General features: G+C 53.3%; 1 protein-coding gene across 9 annotated transcripts in view; it reads right to left on the bottom strand.

Annotated features, from left to right (window-relative positions):
• Nucleotides 1-84: 84 nt before the first annotated feature.
• The window catches only part of LIG1 (DNA ligase 1), a 38,480-nt gene continuing 18,557 nt past the window's right edge, over nucleotides 85-20,007 (bottom strand). For all 9 annotated transcript variants that reach the window (XM_077846743.1, XM_077846790.1, XM_077846793.1 and 6 more), the window contains 17 exons: nucleotides 17,133-17,305; nucleotides 16,567-16,733; nucleotides 16,082-16,158; nucleotides 15,282-15,373; nucleotides 15,006-15,105; nucleotides 13,950-14,035; nucleotides 13,102-13,217; nucleotides 11,973-12,068; nucleotides 9,865-9,975; nucleotides 8,976-9,047; nucleotides 6,993-7,137; nucleotides 6,768-6,850; nucleotides 5,347-5,499; nucleotides 3,088-3,141; nucleotides 2,398-2,541; nucleotides 447-539; nucleotides 85-351 (listed from right to left, as the gene is read on the bottom strand). In XM_077846743.1, the coding sequence (XP_077702869.1) occupies nucleotides 271-351; nucleotides 447-539; nucleotides 2,398-2,541; nucleotides 3,088-3,141; nucleotides 5,347-5,499; nucleotides 6,768-6,850; nucleotides 6,993-7,137; nucleotides 8,976-9,047; nucleotides 9,865-9,975; nucleotides 11,973-12,068; nucleotides 13,102-13,217; nucleotides 13,950-14,035; nucleotides 15,006-15,105; nucleotides 15,282-15,373; nucleotides 16,082-16,158; nucleotides 16,567-16,733; nucleotides 17,133-17,305 (1,843 nt within the window). In that variant the 3' untranslated portion in view covers nucleotides 85-270. The remainder of the gene's footprint in view (nucleotides 352-446; nucleotides 540-2,397; nucleotides 2,542-3,087; nucleotides 3,142-5,346; nucleotides 5,500-6,767; nucleotides 6,851-6,992; nucleotides 7,138-8,975; nucleotides 9,048-9,864; nucleotides 9,976-11,972; nucleotides 12,069-13,101; nucleotides 13,218-13,949; nucleotides 14,036-15,005; nucleotides 15,106-15,281; nucleotides 15,374-16,081; nucleotides 16,159-16,566; nucleotides 16,734-17,132; nucleotides 17,306-20,007) is intronic.

Below are 20,007 nucleotides of genomic sequence, written 5' to 3'. Positions count from 1 at the left end.
TAGCACGCTGCTGGCCACACACCCTCCACGCGGGAGCTACTGGAGCTGTCACCCCAGAGCCCAGCATAGACTCCAACACTACAGTGGGTGTTCAATAATTATTTATTTATTGAAAAAAATGATCCAAAAACCCCCTACCCCCAGCTTAAACCATTCCCTCACACACGCACACACACACCTGACACTCAAAACCCACACGACCGCAACACCGGATCTGCTGACCAACAGGACACCCACCCTGTACCACCCAGCCCCTGGGAGGGTAGGAGCCTAGTAGAAATCTGAGTCAGAGTCTAAGTCCGCGCCCTGCTGGTTCTGAATCTGACTCTGCTTCATGTACAGGCAGGCCACCTGAGGAGAGTGGATGGGGGTGGGCGGTTAGCAGCTCCAAGGTCTGCCTCCCACCCCTCATTCCAGAATCCACCACCAAGAAGCTAAGGCCTCACCTGGCCACTGGTGGTGGCCTCCTCTGGCTTCTTGTCTTCACGGACCCGGATAAACCGAGGAAAGCGAAGGGAGATCCCCTTCTCACCATCCACCTGGGGGAGGGGGAGATGATGGAGACCCTCCTGGGGTCTAGCCGACAGGCCACTCAGGGCAGCAGTTCCCCATCCAGGGTCTCCTCCCTGCTCCTGCCCTCCAGTTTCCTGACCCATACAATGGGGCCAAGCAATGGATTATAAAGATTAAATACGATATACAAAAAAAAAAAAAATACGATATACAGCCCTATCTTAGGACCATACCTGGAGCATTATAAGTGCTTAAGAAATGCTAGTACCATAGCTGTGGTCTATGCTGTTGTTCTGTTACTATTCTCAGGGCCAAAGGAGCAGGACAGCAGAGGCAGATTGCAGATTTGAGAACCAGATGGCAGGGTTCAAATCCCATCTCCCAACTCAGAAACTGCGTGACCCCGGGCGAGTGACCTCAGCTCCCAGGCTCTACTGCCTCAGCTAGGGAGGCTCAGTGCTTTGTGAGGATGGAAAGGTGCACTCAAGTGCTGTGCCTGTGAGCACAGCACCTGCTTCATACAGAAGCTCCATAAACGCTGCTCCTGCCACTTGTCTCCAGGGAACCCTGTCTAATGTGGAGTCTTAGACATTTCAAGACAGAAATTCAATTTAAAAATATGAGTCCTGAAAAAAAATAAATAAATAAAAAAATAAAAATATGAGTCCTGGGGTACTGGGGAGCTCAGTGGTTGAGCGTCTGCCTTTGGCTCAGGTCATGATCCTGGGGTCCTGGGATCGAGTCCCACATCGGGCTCCCTGCAAGGAGTCTGCTTCTCCCTCTGCCTATGTCTCTGTCCCTCTCTCTGTGTTCCTCAGGAATAAATAAAATTTAAAAAAAATTTTAAATAAAAAATAAATTAAAATATGAGTTCTGGGCGCCTGGGTGGCTCCAGCAGTTGAGTAGCTGACTCTTGGTTTTGGTTCAGGCCACGATCTCAGGGTTGTGAGGCTGAGCCCTGTGCAGGACTCAAGTCTGCTTCTCCCTCTCCCTCTGCCCCTTCTCACTTTATACTCATTCTTTTTCTCTCTAAAATAAATAAATCTTTAAAAAAATGAATATATGAGTTCTGCCTTTAAAGGAAGTCCATTTCTAATCAGAAAAGTGCATGCTACCTAGATTTTGAAAGATTGTAGGAAATCACAAAGAAAACACATTTCTTCTGGAGAAGGCAGAGAGCTGCCCTAGCACCGGCCAAGGGGCAGTGTACCTCCCCGTCTGCTGACCCTTTGGCTGGTGTTGAGGGCTGAACCACTGGTGAGAGTGATCAGCCCAGGGAATTTTATTTTATTTTTTTAAGATTTTATTTATTTATTCATGAGGGGTGGGGGCAGACACAGGCAGAGGGAGAAGCAGGCTCCATGCAGGGAGCCTGATGTGGCACTCGATCTTGGGACTCCAGGATCACACCCCGGGCCTAAGGCAGGTGCTAAACTGCTGAGCCAGCCAGGCATCCCAGCCCAGGGAATTTTAAAATGTGGTAGCATGAAAACAAATTATGGTTCAGAAAGACGAGCCACAGCCCGCATCACTGCTCAGCAGGAAGTGTCCTAAACTGTTACTCAGAGGAACTGTGTTTTCAAAAATCAGTGAAGAGCCAAATGTGAGATTAGGGTATTAAAGGAAACAATTTGTTTACTTTTTGTACCTGGGGAATTTCTTTTTTCTTTTCTTTTTTTTTTAATTGAGACTCTGACCCTGTTATCTGACAGCCAAATAAAAAGCAAGCTCAAGCTTTCCTAGTTACTATCAGCCCAGAGCACAGGTGTCACCCTCACGAGCCCCTGCTCCTCATTTCCCATCTGGAAGGTCGACCCTGGGTCCCTCCTGCTGCCTGGAGCCTGAGGTGTTCCCCTTTCCTCTACCCCTGCCCAGCCTACTCACCAGGCCCCGGGCAGCAGGGTAGATGGGCGACAAGGACAGATCCGCACACTTCACCTCCCACACGGCGCTGGGGTCCAGCCAGTGATCGGGGGCCACGGCACCGTCGACCCGGACATAGGAGCGTGGGGTGGGCAGCACCAGGGGCTGCAGAGAACAGCATCGGGGAACAGCAGTGGACATGAAGAAGAGAGAGGGTCTTAGGTCTCAAAGTCAAGGCTGGGGGTTGGGGCGTCAGGGAGGGAGGAGAGAGGGAAGAAAATGGGGAAGGGGATAGATGGCAACATAGACATGTCTTAAGGTAAGAGCTTGGGTGGGGATGAGGGCAATGGTGAAAGGAAGAAATAAGACAGAGACCTGGAGAGAGAGAGAGAGAGAGAGAGAACCAAAGAATGTCACAGAGACAGAAGTACCGGCACACAGGGAAGGGAGTCACACCCCCAAATACCCGTGACCATGCAACACTCCCAATTACTAGGGGATTCACTCAGGGCCAACTCAGGGACCCCTGCGATAGTGCTCCCCTGAGACGCATCCCCCAGCAGTGGAGGCAGGAGGCAGGCTCCCTGACCCAAGTCCTGGGCGCTGTAGCAGCCAGCAGAGCTGAGACTTGAACTCTGGACATGGGGGGCTCTGGAGCCAGCTCCACCACCACAGAGTGTGCCACGAGAGGTGGAGAGGCAGGCTGCTCACCTGGAGCCTCTGGTAGTGCTCCTCCAGTTCCTCGTCACTGAAGCCAGTTCCGAGCTGCGGGGAGGACAGGGAGGGCAGGTCAGAGGTGCAACCAGTGGCTGAGTATTCCCCACTTGCGTCCCCCCCCACCCCGACCCCTGCTCCTTCCACTGAGGACTCAGATTTGTGCATACCAGAGGCCCCCATCCTACCCTGGCCACAGAAACCACAGAGGAAGGGCTGGGCAGAGGGAGGGTTGCTGGGCGCAGACCCCGGGTGGGGTAACACCTCTCCCAGGGGCATCCCCTGGCCCACGTGCTGCCCTGTGCTTGACGTAGAAGCCCTTGCTCTTTCCGCTCCATCCCCCTGGCCCAGGTGTCGTTCCCTTGGGCTCCCCTGAGTCCCACCTACTCTGGAACAGGATGTCCTCTCCAAACTCCACATGCCAGAGATTTTCCTTCACCCACCCAAATCGTCAAGCCTAAAAAAACCTCGCTGCCAGCAAACGTAGTAAGATGCATATCTTCAAACCACGGATATAAACATCAACCGGAAAGCCCTTTCTGAATGGAGAGCCTTAAATATCTTCTCCGGCAGAAGCTGTTTCACAGAAAACCGTTCTGGGTAAATAGTGTAAAATGACCCCGGACCGGTGCCCTATGATCTCTGCGAATTGTTAAGACCATGTCTGTCACGGGTCACCTGCGCTAAGCATCGTGTGCCGTGCTGATTTACTCTCAAGAACACAGCAGGCCACGAGCACAGGGAGCTGGTTCAGGAAACAGAGCACATCTTCCACAAACAACTGTGAAAAATTCTGGGCAACCTCGCTAAAACAGAGGCAGAGGCCAGTAGAGAGGGTCCCCCTAACTTTCGGTTACAGGAGGGATTGTCGCTTACAGAGCCTAAACCAACATTCGGTGATAGGCTCCAACAGAAGAATCCACCAATAGGAAAGAACCATCCATGACAGGGCCCCCCGGGGAAAGACAAGACTTTGATCTGAGAACGGGACCAACACAGCAACTCAGCCCCTGAGAAACCCTCATCCCTCTGAGCTGCTTTTTTCCCCCAAGACTTTCATTCAAAACAACTCTTCTCACTTCCTCCTTCTTCCCATAAAATACCATTATTTTCCTTTGCAGGAGGAGCCTACGGTTTCGCCAAGGCTTGTATGTCCCAAAATACAATTCTATGCTATTTCTGAACAAACCCATTTTTGCTGGTAAAATAACAGACTATTTTATTTTTAAGTTTAACACATTCGTGCTTCTAAAAGTCCTGAAGATGAGGGCAAACACTCTAACGTTTTTTATCACCATGTTACTTATATGTATCTGACAGTATTTAAAACATGGGATTTAGGGGACACCTGGGTGGCTCAGTGGTTGAGCATCTGCCTTTGGCTCAGGTCGTGATCCCAGGGTCCTGGGATCAAGTCCCATGTCGGGCTCCCTGCATGGAGCCTGTTTCTCCCTCTGCCTGTGTCTCTGCCTCTCTCTCTGTGTCTCTCATGAAAAAATAAAATCTTAAAAAAACATATTATTTATAGGAGAAAAAAATCTCTTATATACAAAGATCACAGCTTTGTAAAAGTATAAATAAGACATTCCCTCAAATTTTATGAGTGGTTACCTCTAGGCACTGGAATAATGGGTAACAGTTTATTCTGTTTCTGTGGCAAAAGCCTCACATTTGTTGGATCACCAATGTGCATAGCTTTAAACAAAAACAAAACCCACTCCATTTCCTAAGCTCCCCTGTGGAGGGAGGTGGGCCGTGGAGCAAAATTCCAACCCATGCCACAGAAGCTGTTCGTTGGCTGAGGCTAATGTAGGGGGCACATCCCTCTGCTTGCGGCCTTCCTCTTTCCTGCTGTTTGGAGCGTGCATGGCTGTGATGGCTGGAGGCCCTGCAGCCACATTATGAAGATGAGGTCAGAAGCACATGACAAAACCCCTGTGCGGGGACAGAAGCCTAGGCCCCTAATGTCATCAGAGAGCCGCCTGCTCCTCTCCAGACTTCTCATTATATGAGAGAAAAATAAATCCCTTTATGTCATCATCTGTAGCAAAACTCAATTCTTAACTGGCACAACTTCTTTACATCTTTTTATAATAGCACATACTTCTATGTAAGGCAAGAGTTACTTATAGGATCAGAAAAAGCAAATAAAAACTAGAAAAAAACTTAATCCTTCATAGGAAGAACACGAGAGCCTCTTGGTTCAGGCACCCCTCCCCCCAAGGTGGAGTCGAATCTACTCCTGCCTCACAGCACCTTGCATATGGCCTGGAGCTCCTCACTCTCCTCGTCGTAGGCAGCCAGTAGGAAGCCCCCATAGCGGCCAGCCCGTTTGCCACGGCCCAGGTAGGCGCCAATCACCACGAGGTCCAGGGTGTCGCCCACACCATCGAGGTAGTCCTTCTTCAGCTAGGGAGGGAAGGCCAGAGGTGAGGGGGCACTGAGACAGACCTCACTGCTGGAGGCTCCTTGATGCTGGAGCAGGGGTCATCGGGGTGAGCCAAAGGAGAGCGCTCTTGTAGAGACCGAGGACCATTACCAGGCTGAGGTGGGATGTGGGAGGAGCTCCTAGACTTCCAGAACAAATAGGAAAGAGACGAGCGAAGGGGAAGGAGCTGGCGAGGCTGAAGGGACAAGTCAGATGGAGACCCTGGGGGTCCCCCTTTCCCTTGGGATAGATGTACATTCCACTTACTCCTTTACATGGAAAACACTTATCACTTGTTCCAGAAAGTGCCAGGCAGGAGTTCAGCCTGGGGTACGTAGCAGGGAAAATGTCCTAAGACAGGAACGCTCATACCCTCCCAGCTGCTGACAGTCTCAGGGGGACAGACCACAGGCCCCTCAAACATACCGGGGAAATCCTTCTGGCTCCACTCCGGCTCATCTCCTGCTGCAGTCCTCTCGCCCCTCTCCAGGCTAGCCTCCTGCCCAAGGGTTCCCAGTCTGCCCAGCACCCTCCCCAACCATCCACCATCCTCAGCCAGCCACATGTCTCATGCCAAATGACAACCAGACCACAGGACTTCCTGTCTCAAACCTCCACTGGTTTCTCAAAACCCTCAGAGGAAAACCCAGGGTATTTAACGACCCCCAAGGGGCTGTGTCATCCGAGGCCTGCCCTCCACCCTGACCTCGACTCACACCCTAATCACCTTGCTCCCTGCACACACGGAGCTTCATTCCTACCTCAGGGCCCTTGCAATTGTTGCCCCCACCCTTCTCCTAGACACTCTGTCCCAGATCTCCATGTGCCTGACTCTCTCCTGTCATCTGTGCCTCAACGCAAGAGTCAACTCTGGAAAGGCCTTTCCCGATGACCAGAGCACTGCAAGATCCTCACTGGCCCCTGACTTGACTTGCTTTCTCCACAATGCTCATCGCCCCCAATGTCATCTCATTTATGTCCTGACTGACTCCCTCCCTTCCCATCGGCCCCACCCAACAGAGAGGGGCTATGAACTTAGAATAGAAACCTCATCTAACTTCCATGGCACTCAGGCCGGGGCAGTTCTAACTGATTCTTGGTGAGTCCAGCAGCAAGGATTTGTGGAGGGGTGGTCTGTGGCTGGCTGGACAGGGAGGCATCAGGGACCGAGAAAAGGCTCCCACACTTAAACAGGGTGGAGTGAGGACTGGGAACCAGATGGAAAGATGGCCAGATTTGGGAAGGGCACCTTGAGCCAGTTGTGGGATCTCTTGGCGATCTCATAGGTGGCATCAACGTCCAGAGTTTTCACCATCAGCCCCTCACAGGAGTCTGAGGGAGACATAAAGAGTGACCTCTGTGAAGCCCAGCTCATGACAGCCAGCCAGCCGGAGCCAGCAGCTTCAAGTGAAATCACTCGGGGCGGGGCAGCCAAGAGGGAGTACACATGGCAGCTGGCCCCAGGCCCCCATACCTTTCACAGACTGCTCCAAGAACTCGGCAATTTGGTCCGTGTCCTTGGTGTCCAGGGAGGTGGCGAACACAAACTCGCCCTCCGTCTCCACAAAGTTCTCCCGGAGCAGCTGCCGGCGTCGGGAAAGAGGCTCACGTACCAGGGACTGCATAGGGCAGGAAAAGAGAGAGGGTGTCACTGTGGACGTAAAGAGAAGCCTGGACTCCCACGAGATAGGAAGGCCCCCGACAGGGATGAACCAGGCCCACACGAGGATTTTGAGAACTTCGAGGACCCATTTCAAGGGCAAGTCAAAGGCAGCAAGGGGAGGGGCACCGGGGTGGCTTAGTTGGTTCAGTGTCGACTCAGATCATGAGCTCAGGGTCCTGGGATCAAGCTCCACATGGGGCTCCCTGCTCAGCAGAGTGCCTGCTTTCTCTTTCTCCCCATGCTTGTACCCTCTTTCTGTCTCAAATAAATAAATAAAATCTTAAAAAAAAAAAAAAGGGCAGCTAGGGGGCTGGAGACCGGTCAGTCCTGTGACCTCAGGTGCATAAGACAGGGCCACAGTCCTTATGGAGCTGGAATGGACTCGTTATTGTGGCTACAGTTCCATTTACAATACGGGTTGAATAAAGGTGAAAGGCGCCGATGACCACACGGATAGGAGATAAACGTGTTTCTGAGAGGATGCTTTCCACTTTAATCCAGGGGTCAGCAACCTTGTTGCACGAAGAACCAGAGTCAATACTCTGAGCTCTGTGGGCTACTGGGGCTTTGTGACAACCGCTCAGCTGTGGGCTGTAGGGCAGAAGTGTATGGGCATGCGGCTGCGTTCCAATAAAGCCTCCCTTACAGATGAGAAAGGCCGAGACAGATTCGGCCTGCAGGCCCTGCTCTACTGAGCCCCGAGTTAGAGCAAATCTATTCGTGGGAAAGTGCTGCTTGCCTTATACTATGAAACAGACTTACCCACCTTCCGGAAGTTAATCTACTCTCTGCGATCTTATTAGCTTTGATTGAATTAACCACACCCTTTCACTTCCATCCATGCTCCTGATGGGCAGGCACAGCCCATTAGAAATCACCCTGATTTCATTAGTCAAGTGCAAGCAGTGGCCATTCAGCTGCCAGATCGTTAAAGGTTAGTTATCTAAGATGATGGCGGTGTTGGCAACTCATTCTAGAGGATAAACACTCGTATGTACCAGCCACTGTGCTCATGCCCAGGTCCCATCGCTTCATCTGCCCCATAACAAGTACAGCGGGTGCTACTGTCAGCTCTTTATCATGGACAAGGAAACTTGAGACTCTGAGAGGCTGTCACTTATCTGCGGCCACACAACCAGGAAGGGAGAGCTGGGATATCAAAGCAGGTGGCCTGGCTCCAGATCCTTAACCCATGCCCTGGAGCAGCAGTTCTCAAACTTTGCAGTCTCAGGACCCCCTCCCACCCGTGAAATCTGCTGAGGACTCACTCCAGAGAGCTTCTATGTACGTGGCTTACATCTCTGGATATTTACCATAGTAGTGACGTAGTATTAGCTATCATATCACATGTTAACATTTGCTATGTTAGAACTGAGAAATCTTGACGTTTATCAATTCATTTAAAAATAATAACTCCAACACATTAACCCAATAATATGTCATTTATGAAATGTGCCTATGTTAGAAAAAGTGAGAAGAGGGGGCATTACTTTATACTTTTACAGATTCTATAATGTCTGGCTTTAATGGAGCTGGACGCTCACATGTGTGTCTGCATTCAGACAGCGGCAATGTGTTGCTCTGGCTGCCATACAGGAAGAGAATCTGCCTCATATGGCTGCGGAGCTGGGAAGGGCAGGCAGGACCTCACAGACTTCCCCGAGAGTGTCCTGGAGACCCTCCGGGGTCCCTGAGAATCACTGCCCAGTGTGGCCACTCAGAAGGTCAGCTCCTAAGCTCATACACAGCCCCCACCTCCCCCCGGCTACCCCCAGACATGCAGCCAGAACTCACCTCTCCATTGAGGTAAATGAGGTCGAAGGCATATAGACACACCTGCACCTGGATCTCTGCTGCATCCACCTCCTGGGTTGGGGCAGAACGGGGAGCAGGGGTGGGGAATGATGACAGGGGCACGGTCGGTTTGCCTCCCGTCATGCCCCAGGCAGACACCTGTCACTACCACTCTCCCCTTCTCTCCAGGCAATAGTCCACACACCCGTGAGAGTGACAATGCTACTGGCTCCTGGGTCTGCAACCTGATGGCTCTCAGCTAATCCCAACAAACTCAATCCCTTTGTCAAATATTTGCTCTCCCAACCTCCCTTGCAGCTAATGGCCAATGAAGGTAAAGAAGTTTGGTGGGGCACAGGTTGTGGGGGGGGTGGGGATCCTGGCACAGATCTTTCATAATAAAACAGAGACAGGGGCAGCCCTGGTGGCTCAGCGGTTTAGCGCTGCCTTCAGCCCAGGGCATGATCTTGGGAGACCCGGGATTGAGTCCCATGTCGGGCTCCCTGCATGGAGCCTGTTTCTCCCTCTGCCTGTGTCTCTGCCTCTCATGAATGAATTAATAAAATAAATAAAATAAAATAATTAAAATAAAATAAAATAAAATAAAATAAAATAAAATAAAATAAAATAAAATAAAATAAAATAAAATAAAATAAAATAAAATAAAATAAAATAAAATAAAAAAACAGAGATAGGAGAAAGGCTCTTTCCTCCTTTGTACTTGGTATGCTGGGATGAGAATGCAATGGCTGGAGCTGTGGCAGCCACATTGTAAGGCAGCAAGAACCATATCCCGAGGAACACTCTGTCCTTCTGGGGTGGGGCAGGGCTAGGAGGAAGAGGAGAAACTGTGTGACCACGGCAGGTAGTGGAGGGAGACTGAGACTACCTTGCGTTTGCGGGTGGTGAGCACTTGGAATGGCTGGATCTGCTTCTTTTCTCGGTCCCATGCCACAGCTTCTGTGTCCAGAATGAAAGACGTGACTGACGGGAGTTTAATCTGAAAAGTGAAGAAGGAGACCCAGGGCTGCTGAGAGGTAGGGGATGAGGCCCAGAGAAACAGGTCCTTTTCCTTCTACAGCTCTTCCTTCTCAAGATTCACAAAAAAACTGATGTCAATTCAAAGATGTACATGTGTACACAGACCCTCTTCTCATTCCCTGTAAGTGGGGGGAAATGAACTTTTCTGAGACTTACTACTTGGTCCCATAAGCTGGAAACCCAGTGACCTTTGTCAGTTCCCCGTGAACTTGTCCACTTCCCCTCTGAAATCTCTAAGTCACCTACAGAATACCACCTCATTGAGCCCAGTCCAGCCCACGTCACAACATCCTAGCAGTCCACTCTATTCCTGTATGGCCTCCACATATAAACTACTCTCCTCACAGCAGTTAGGGTACCCTCAGCAAACCTCAAATCTGATCAGTGCATCCCTGCTAAAAGCCATACCTGGCTTCCCAAAGCTGTGGGGGCTCTCCTCAGTCGGCCCCTGGCCCACCCTCACCTCACCTGGACCCCTCAGACTCTGCACCCCAGTACGCTAGCCTGTTTTGTGAATGGGCTATGCCCCTCCAACCACAGAGCCTTTGCACTTCCTAATCACTCTAGAACATCTGTCATTATCCTTCACCTCCATTGGGAGGACTTCTTTTCCCTCAAAGGAATGCTGCTGCACAACTCTAGGTGGCACCATTCATTCTATATCCTGGGGCAATATGTGGTGGTGGTTTGCCTTGCTGACACCGGGCCTAGGTCAAATCTCTTACAGATACAGAGGCTCACAGAATGGTGGTCTTTCCTTCAGAGCCCCCGTGTCCCTGTATAACTAGAGAGCCAGCAGTGGGACGCTCCGATGAAGATCTGCTGGCCCTGCCAGGCCTGAGCTGGGTGTAGCCTGTCCATGCTATGTCCCCAGCCTTCTGTGCAGGGCTCAGCACAGAGCAGGTGCCCAGTAAATATGCGCTAAATGAATAAACAAAAGTGGACAGAGGCAAAAGACCCCAAACTGTAGGATACCGCTCACAAGAAGCCCTGGAATAGGCCACACCACTTGTAGAGACAAAACGGTGTATCGATGCTCATTGCCTCTGGGAGCTTATGGGGAGGGGGGGGTACCGCTTGGCATGGGACACAAGGGAACAATTTAGGTGATACATCAAAATGTTTTGTTTACACAAGTGTATATAAACTTACCAAAACTCACCAAACCATGTACACTAAAATCAGAACTCTACAGAGAAATTACATCTAGTAAAACTTATTGGAAACGCTAGCACCTGGCAGCTAACAAGAGCTCAGCTAATGCCTATGCTCTGGGAAAGCTCAGCTAATGCTAATGCTGCTCTGGGAAAGTGCCAACTTCCTAATTAACTAGGATCAGGCAAGAAGGGCTGTTTGACCAAGGGCTCCCAGAGCAGGCCCAAGACGCCCAAGAGCAAAGAAGCCGTCCCTATTCCAATGGCAGAGCTGATCTGCAGGCTGGCTCCCTGCACCTACGTCCCCACTGCCTCTCCTTGTCAGTGTGACATTCTGGCTTTTTCAGCCTCTGCTGCGCCACGGGGCCCAAGGCTGGATGGTGACCCCAAACCAGAGTCGGCCCAGGGTGGTGGGAGGTACCTGGATGGTAGGAAGCCAAAACCCCCTTGACTGTCTTTCCATCTGAATGGTGGCACCTATCTGGGGATGATCAGGGGACAAGTGTTGGGATGAAAAGCCGACCAGTCAAGGACAACAGAGGACAGAGACAGAAATAAATGGCTTCTGGAGAACTTGGGTGCACAGCTCAGCCAGGGTAGCCTACCCAGATTCCCTTGAGAAAAAAAAAGGGCATCTGCTCAAGCCTCTGGGAGATGGGTGTTGCATTATCTGCAGCCAAACGCACTCCAATCTCCTTCTGACAACCCTGCTGTGCCCAGCTGGCCTGGACAGGCCGCAGTTCTCTGCCCCATAACTGCAGCCTCCCCTACCCACCCCCCACCAGGGGAAGCAGACACCTACCTTGGGGATGCGGCTGATGATGTCTGGGTACTTTCCGGTATTGTCTTCCTGATTCCTGCTGAAGATCTTCACCTCCCCACCTTCCAGAACGTGGATCTGCAGCAGAGAGAGCAGAGAGGGACTCAGAACCCAGCCCACCCCCACTGGTCCCTCCTTTCTCTTCTGACCCCACTTTCACCGGCAGAAGATTCCAGAAGGTCTGGAGAAGGAACTGGTGCAGAGACCTGAGTAAATCACCTCCTCCATCCATGCAGCACCTCTCCCCAGTCTGTGGAAGCCCCTGCCATCACCTTCCTCATCCTCCCTTTCACCACCACCTCCTGCCCCCACCTTGGATGCTCAAGTGTCTCGCTCTGTCTAAGCGGATTTACCTGGATGTTAAGCTGTAAAAAGCATTCTGATTTCATTGTTAATTTATTTTAATATAGTCTGGTCACAGCCCTTAAGCAGAATGGACAAATATGCCACCTTACACGTATGTCATCCCAACAGTTGAGTATGTGTTGGATATGGCATATAGGACTTAAAAAATATATGAAAACATACATATTTAAAACCGCTGTTACTACCATAAATTCTTTTATTTTTTCTCAGCATTATATTTTGAAGATCCTTCTATGATACTAAATCTCCTGCTTTTAACTGCTTCAAACCACCAAAGTGTGGACATCCACTACACTTGCTCCTCCATCCCAGTGATGAACATAACAGTCCCAACTCCCCACCAGGATAGCAGAGCCACAAAGGAGCATCCCTACAGACCCAACCAAGGATGTCCTTGGCACCGGGGTGTGGGACACACACTTACATAATCTCACTGAAGATTACGTAGGTGCTTCCCATAACGGCTGTTACAGTGAACACCCCGCCAGAAGGGCACAGGCAAAGTGAACTCCCACTGCCTTGGGTCAGGAATTTTGATAATTTCATCAAATAAAACTGATTTTCAGGTAACTTAGGTGAGCTATGTTAATGTTGTCATTAAACGAAGTTGGATATTAAACCCAGACACATAAGGTCAGACGAGCAGTCTATGACAGGAGGTGCTTTGAGTTTGGGTCTGCCCCACCCCAGGGCCCTGCTCTCTGGCACATGCTCTTCTGCTGAAGGGATGTGTCCACCTTCATACCTGTGCCCTCTGCCCATCGTATTTGTACTCGCAGGTGAAAGCTGCCTCTTCAAAACGTTTTAGGACCTCGCTGACACCCCGGGTGGGGTGCGCCAGCATTGGTTTCAGTGGAACCCCTGGGGGGGGGGGGGAGGAGCGAGAATTAGGGTAAACTGAGGTAGGCACCATTAACACATCAGAGAGGGAATATGGCAGTTAGCTGTGCCCCAAGACCCATTCTCCTTTCTGCGTAAGAAGAGAACATGCCCTCCCGGATCAGGAAGGCAGCTTGCCTGCTCCCAGCCTCCCTTGCAGCTAGGTAAGGCCACACAATGAAGATGCATGGGTAGGGGTGTGCACAAAGTCTGGTCACACCCTTCTCCCTCTCTCTCTTGTGATCTAGAAACGTAAGCCACCTCTGGTCATGCACATTAAGGTGAAAACCTCAGGAGGATAGAACAACAGGACAGAGGAACCTGAGTCCCCCACAGTGTGTGTGTGGGAGGGTGTCCCTGGAGCCCAGTCATGTATCTTGCCTGATAACCTGCCTTCCTCTGGACTCTTATGAGCCAGAGGAAGACTCTGCCTGCCTCGACACACTGCCTTTTGGGGTATCTCTATCACAGCATTCACCCCCACCCTACCTAATATAGACAGAGACTTGAAACAGAAAAGGGATGGGTTTCAGCACAGGGAACAGAACCCAAATGTGGTGGCAAGAGGAGGAATCTGCAGGTTCTTAGAAGGATGAAAGAAGCTAAGGCCAGGAGGAGGGAATGGAGCTTACAGGAGGGCTGAGCTCCAGCTCTGTGGCCCCAGACCCAATCCTGCCCAGGGTGGGGCTGGAGTCACCCCTAAGGGGCTTGTACCTGGGCTCAACCTGCAGTGCTCAGGGAGGTGCTCCAGGCCATGCTCCAGCAGTACAGGGATGATCCGGTCCAGGTCAGGCACCTCGCTGGCGTGGGGGCAAGAATAAACTTGCAGGTGTCTTTCCAGAACTCTGGCAGCCTGGAAACCCTATGCTCTGGTTGCAGATGTGCCTCTGTCACTGTCACCTTGTCCTCAGGTCTGCTCCTGACTCCTCTGCCCCTTCACCCCCCAAGAGTCTGGCTACCTCTGTCACGATCTCCCCCTCAGTGCCACTGTCTTTCTTGGTCTGGGCCTGCCATCACCCCTGCCTGTCATCACGAGGCCAGTGGCCCTTTACCTGACCTACACATTTAAACCACTCAGGGATAGATAAAGGACTTTCTCCAAGGCCAGGTCTCACCTCTCGAGATTCTGACTTAGCTGGCTAGGAGTGGATCAGGAAGCAACAGTTTGTAGATCCTCCCCGTGGGCAGAGTGGAGATGATGTCCTGGCTCAGGGGTCTGAGGGTTCTCCCCTGCCACGTGCCCGAGTGGGCGCCCCAAGGATCTTGGCAGAAATGTTCGTGGGCCCTCCAGCCACTGACACTCTCTCTGGGCGGTCACCACCTTGCTACGGCCAGTCCTGGGTGGGCTGCTGGCCAGGTCCCCCCACACGGTCCTCTCTACAGCCCTCGCTATCACCCCATGGATGACTTGACCCGTCACTCTGGTCAGTCACCAGCCCTGCTCTGCTTCTCTTAGGGCCTTTGTGCATGCGTGGTCCTCCTGGAACTCCCAGGTGTCCAGGAGAGCTACAAGCTGCTCTCACCTGAGGCCCGCATCTCTTCACTGCTCACTGTCCCCGATCCTCTGCTGTTCCCCACCTTCATAATTGCTGTCCCCCACCTCGTGTCCAGCACTAATCTTGTCTGGATTTCCACCCTGCTCTGTCACTAGTGCCTACCAGCCGCTGGCACCTCCCACATCACCAGTAACCCTCAGCACTGAGCCCACCGCCCCTCAGGGTCTCCCGCCCCTCCCAGTCCGTTCTCCCTGCCCATGGCCCTGGATCTCACCAGAACGTCTGCTTCAGGATCATGCCTTGCTCCTCCAGCCACGTCTTTCGGGCTTCTGCTGTCCGGCCCTTCCCAGCATCCACAACGGCCGGGGGGAATTCTAGGACCAGACCCACCAGCAGAGGCTTTGGGATGGGCCTGAACCCTCGGTGACCCCGGGGGCACAGAGGGTGGCGTGTTGGAAACAAGGCTGCCAGGGAAGGACCCTGGAGAGGAGCGGGGGCGTGGACTTCAGGAAAGGAGGGCAGGTGGGTTAACTCTAGTGCAGGGCCTCACCTTGGCCTGGGGGCGTGAGGCTCACTGCCTGGGCGAGGGCGGCCAGCACCGACTGCTCTGCCAGCCCGAGGCGCAGCCGTCCACTCAGGGCCCTGGGGAGACAGCAGGCGAGGTGGCACGGGCTTGTCACCACCCTTCCATCTTGCCCTCTACCCTCTGCCCCAGCCTCCTCCCATCTCCCCCACCTTCACTCTCAAAACCAGAACAACTGTTGGGCCTGGAAGACACCTGAGGAATCACATGGCCCCACTGAACAGATGAGGAAACTGAGGCCAGGCCCTAAGAGCCATGGCCGCTGGCCTTCCCTGGGGCAGAAGTGGGTGCCTGGCGAAGTCTTTGCTTTTCATCTCAGCTGCCCTCTGGGGAAGCAGTGAGGCTCGGAGACGGCGAGCCAGGGGAGTGGACCGGGCAGCGGGACACAGCCTCCCCAGAGGGGCCAGAGAGTGTGCCATCTCCCCTTCAGGAGACCCGGCTGAGGGTAATGGGGCCTGGCAGCGCCAGGCTACCACACGCAGTACCGGGCGCCTGAGAAACACTCCATGGTGGGAGCTGCCCATGACTGTTTTCACCCTCACGGCAACTGTGTGGCTCCCGTCTGCTCGGCTCTCACGGAGGCCAAGGTGGACGTCACTAATCCATCAGGGCACCTCTTACCCACGAGCCCCAGGACACAGGAGACGAGCTGCCTGGGAAAAGGACCCAGTACTCCCATTCCCCCTGCTGAGGGCACCAGCGGGAATCCCACTGCCCATCCGTCCCCCCTCCCGTCACCTCTCCCAGTCTCCCAGACCCACGCCTACCTGGCAATGAATCGGGCTTCTGAGTGGCGGCAGGCGACGAAGAGGCCTTTGATGACATCTATCTTCTTGGCTGTGGACTGAAGGGAGGGTCAAGCAGTTGGTACCTGGGGCGAAGGAAGGGGAGCACACCTCCTCCGGGCTGGCCCCCTGGAATGCCTGCCCCTGCTGTCAGCCCATTCCCACTTCTCCGCCAGCTCCAGCCTGCCTCCCTCCCTCCCCCTATCCAGCAAGTATTTACTGTCCCGTGTCCTGTCATGAGGCAGCAGCAGAGCAGGTGCTGGAATCTCAAGAGGAGATGCCCCTGCACCATTCTGCAAGCAGGAAGAAGGAAAGCTCTGCACCCCACCAACAGGCCTAAAGCCTCCCAACCCCAAAGAGTGTGATCAGAAGTTCCCCTTGCTACATGCATGGCTCCAGGTCCCCAAGGGGAAGGGCAGGGAGGGCAGGGGGTTTGGGGCGCAGGGGTGCCATTGTGCCCCACTCACGGCACTGCCAGCAAGCCGGGCAATGTCTCGGAACTTGGCGAAGACCCCGGCAGCGGTGAGAGCAGGTGGGGGCAGCATGAGCCTCTGGGTACTGCGGCTGTTTTCGGCCACCAGCCCCACGTCACCCTTCTCAGCTGCCTCTGCCTTAACAGAGTCCAGCTGCCGCCCTTGGGGTGGAGGGAACCAGTGGTGAGGGGGACGCATGGGGCCATGTCTGTCTCAAGCTCTCTCTGTCTACACCCAGCCCAGGACCCACCCTGCCTCCCACCATGAACACCAAGCCCCAGAGGCTCCACTTGTGGTCTCCCCGCATCTCCCCTTGCCCTCCAGGCTCTTTGGCCTCTCTGGGCCCGGACACTCAGTCCCAGCTCCCTGGACCTGCTCCTTCTGCACGCCTATCTCCCCAGCCCCTCCTCCCACCCAAGGCACAGGGCCTCCCTCACCTGAACCAGCACCCATGCTCCCACCTTCAGTGCCCCTCTGCCATCTCTCACATCCTCTCCACCTCTGTACTTTCTCCCTCAGAGTCTCCTCACGCAGGAGCTGCCACCACACCCCCTGCTTACCTGTGGCCTGGGCCACCGCCTTGAGGAGAACACCATCACCGACACCAAGTTCCAGACCCTGCTGGGGTGGCCCAAGACGGTTGAGGCTGAGGTAGAGGATAGGAAGGAGGTCCGGAGGTGACAGGGCCACCACAGAGCGCAGCAAGTTGCTCAGCGTCTCCACCATCCGGAGCCTGGGGGTGGGGTGGGGGGACAGGGGTGTGACTTCCTGGCATTTCCGGGGTCAAAGGTGGGGGCAGGTGGAAAGGGTCTCGAGAAAGGAGAAGGGGAGCTCAAGTCCAGGCCCAGGTGGAGGCCTGAGCTGTAAGCACAAACACAGGCTGCTGGTGGGACAGTGAGCCTGCTCCACGCTTACGGATGACCATCCACAGAACAATAACTGCTGCGCGTGGAGCATGTTCTAGATGCTGTGGTGGGGGGAAGGGGAGGGTACCGCATCTGAGCGCTCTGCTTTGTGTGTTTCCTCTCCCTGAACGCTCATGGCTCCCCCAGGAGATAGATAGTGGTATCACTCTCACTTTACAGACGAAGCAACTGAGGCCCAGAGAGATCACATAACTCGCCCAAGGTCACAACCAGTGAGAATCAGGCTGAGACGTGAGCAGAGGCCATCTGCTCAAGGGCCCACACTCCCCATCACCACGCTGTGCTAGCTCGCAAAGTAAACCACGATTCTGCGATTCTGAGTGGCTCAGAGGATCTGTGCAAACGTCTGCGTTTGCTGTCAAGGCCTCACTAGAAAGAGAAGCTAAGTCTCTCTTACAGAAGAAGCTCAATTAAGGCATGGAAGAGGCATGAGAGAGAGAGAGAGAGAGAGAAACACAAAGCACCACGGGGGCAGACAGGCTGACAAACAGCATACCCCCAAAACTGAGGTCGCCTGGAGCCTCAGAATGGGGCCTTATTTGGAAAGAGGGTCTTAGCAGGTGTAACTGAGGTAAGGAGCAAGATGAGGCCATCCCGGGTGGGGTGGGCCCTCAATCTAGTAAAAGTACCCTTATAAAACACAGAAAAAGACACCCAGAGAGAAAGACCACGTGGAACTGGAGGCAGAGACTGGAATGACGTGGCCATAGGCCAAGGACTGCCTGCAGCCACCATCAGCCAGGGGAGGCACAGGTCAGGTTTTCCCGAGAGGCTCCAGGAGGAACTAGCCCTGTCCACCCCTTGACTTCGGACCTCTGGCCTCCTGAAAGGTGAGAGGATGCATTTCTGTGTTTCTAGTCACCAAGCCTATGGCTGGATATTTGTTCTGGCAGCCCGAGGACACTCCTGGGGATGCTAAAGTCAGTGGCATGAGTTTGAAGACAAATACAATCCCTGCACAGGCTTGGAGTGGAGCCCCATGAGACGCCTGCTAATTGCAAAGGGGAAGACAGCAAATGTATGGCAGAGGCGCCCGGTAGATGCCCTGAAGCCATGTAACTAGGAGTCCGATGGCAGTGGCAGGTGTCCCCCACCACCTCCCCGCCCCGGCCCCAGTGGGACGCAGTGACACAGCATCCCTCCTGACAGGAGACGCGTCACCTGAAACAATTCTTGAGGAAGTATCAGACAAACCTAAACTGAGACCTTCTACGAAATCACGGGACTCTTCAAAACTGCCACACAGTGAGAAAGGCCAACTAAGAGAAACCGATCAGGATGAAGGAGATGAAGAGACAGGGTGACTCCGTGCCAAGGGTAGGGGTCAGGGTCTGGGTCAGGCCCTGGCCCAGCAAAGACAACGCCAAGGGGGCAACCAGCAAAAACGCACACAAAGTCTGTATGTGTCACTCAATAGCGTGCACTGACGTTAACGTCCTGGTCAGGGCAACTATCCTGCACTGGCAGGAGATGTTAACACTAGAGACAGCTGGCCAAGGGCACATGGGGACTCGCTGTGCTATTTCTGCAATTTTCCTCTAAGTTTAAAACTATTTCAAATAAAGAAAAAAAAAATTAGAGAACCGTCCAACCGTGGGTTGGGGTTTGGACAGTCGCCTGCGGTTTTCCTGAATGCAGTGATTTCTGACAGCATCTCTGGACACTGAATGCCTATGCTACTCTTTCTCCCACAGCTCTCAGAGCAAGCTGGAGACGGATGATCTTCACTTTACTAGTGACGAGATCAAAGCTCAGAGAGGTCAGGCCGCCTGCCAACAATCACACAGCCAGGAAAGCAGCAGAACTGGGCCTACTCCCAGACCTGTCTGTACCCACTGACCCCTGGGCTGGGCTTTGGCTAATCCAGCCCTCCTCCTGCTGCTGCCCATAGGCCTGGCACTCTGGGCCCTTCCTGGGTCCTCCGGATTACATTTTGGGGTTTATGCCCTAGAGGAGGTTTCTTTCACGTCTGAGAGGTTAAAAAAAAACGATGTGTGATGGACAAAAATGAAGGAATCCTACGGAATAGTTAAAAAAGGACCGAGACCTACTTCAACCCACAGGGAGCGATCTTCTGGAAACAATGCTGATGCTGCAGGCGGGCTGCGGGATGAGGTAGAATGAAGTGGGTGCCCCCGCCCCCCAGCACTGGCTAAACACACAGGGGATGATTGCTGGGACCAGGCAGGAGGGGAGGCCAGATCCCAGCAGCCCTGAGTGCCAGCAGCCTGGCCAGCATTCACTGGGAGTGGGGTTCTTGCTGTAACCTGACCCAGACATCCTTACACTAAGAATGAGAAAATTGGCGAGGTTGTGGTCACTTCTCACCATTGAGGGGAGATTAAGTTCCTGCTATCGGGAGAAGGCGGTTTTCCCACCCCAGGAATCTGGGCTCACCCTCTTGGTTCGTTTTGACCCATAGAGAGACTGAAGCATGGTGTGGGTCTCTGCAGCTTGGGACCCAAGAGGCCCTGCAGCCACCCCAGGGGCCGGGGATGCAGACCGGAGG

This window comes from Canis aureus, chromosome 1 (genome assembly GCF_053574225.1).
Source record: "Canis aureus isolate CA01 chromosome 1, VMU_Caureus_v.1.0, whole genome shotgun sequence".
Lineage (NCBI taxonomy): Eukaryota > Metazoa > Chordata > Mammalia > Carnivora > Canidae > Canis > Canis aureus.
This window is presented reverse-complemented; position numbering and strand designations above follow the sequence as displayed.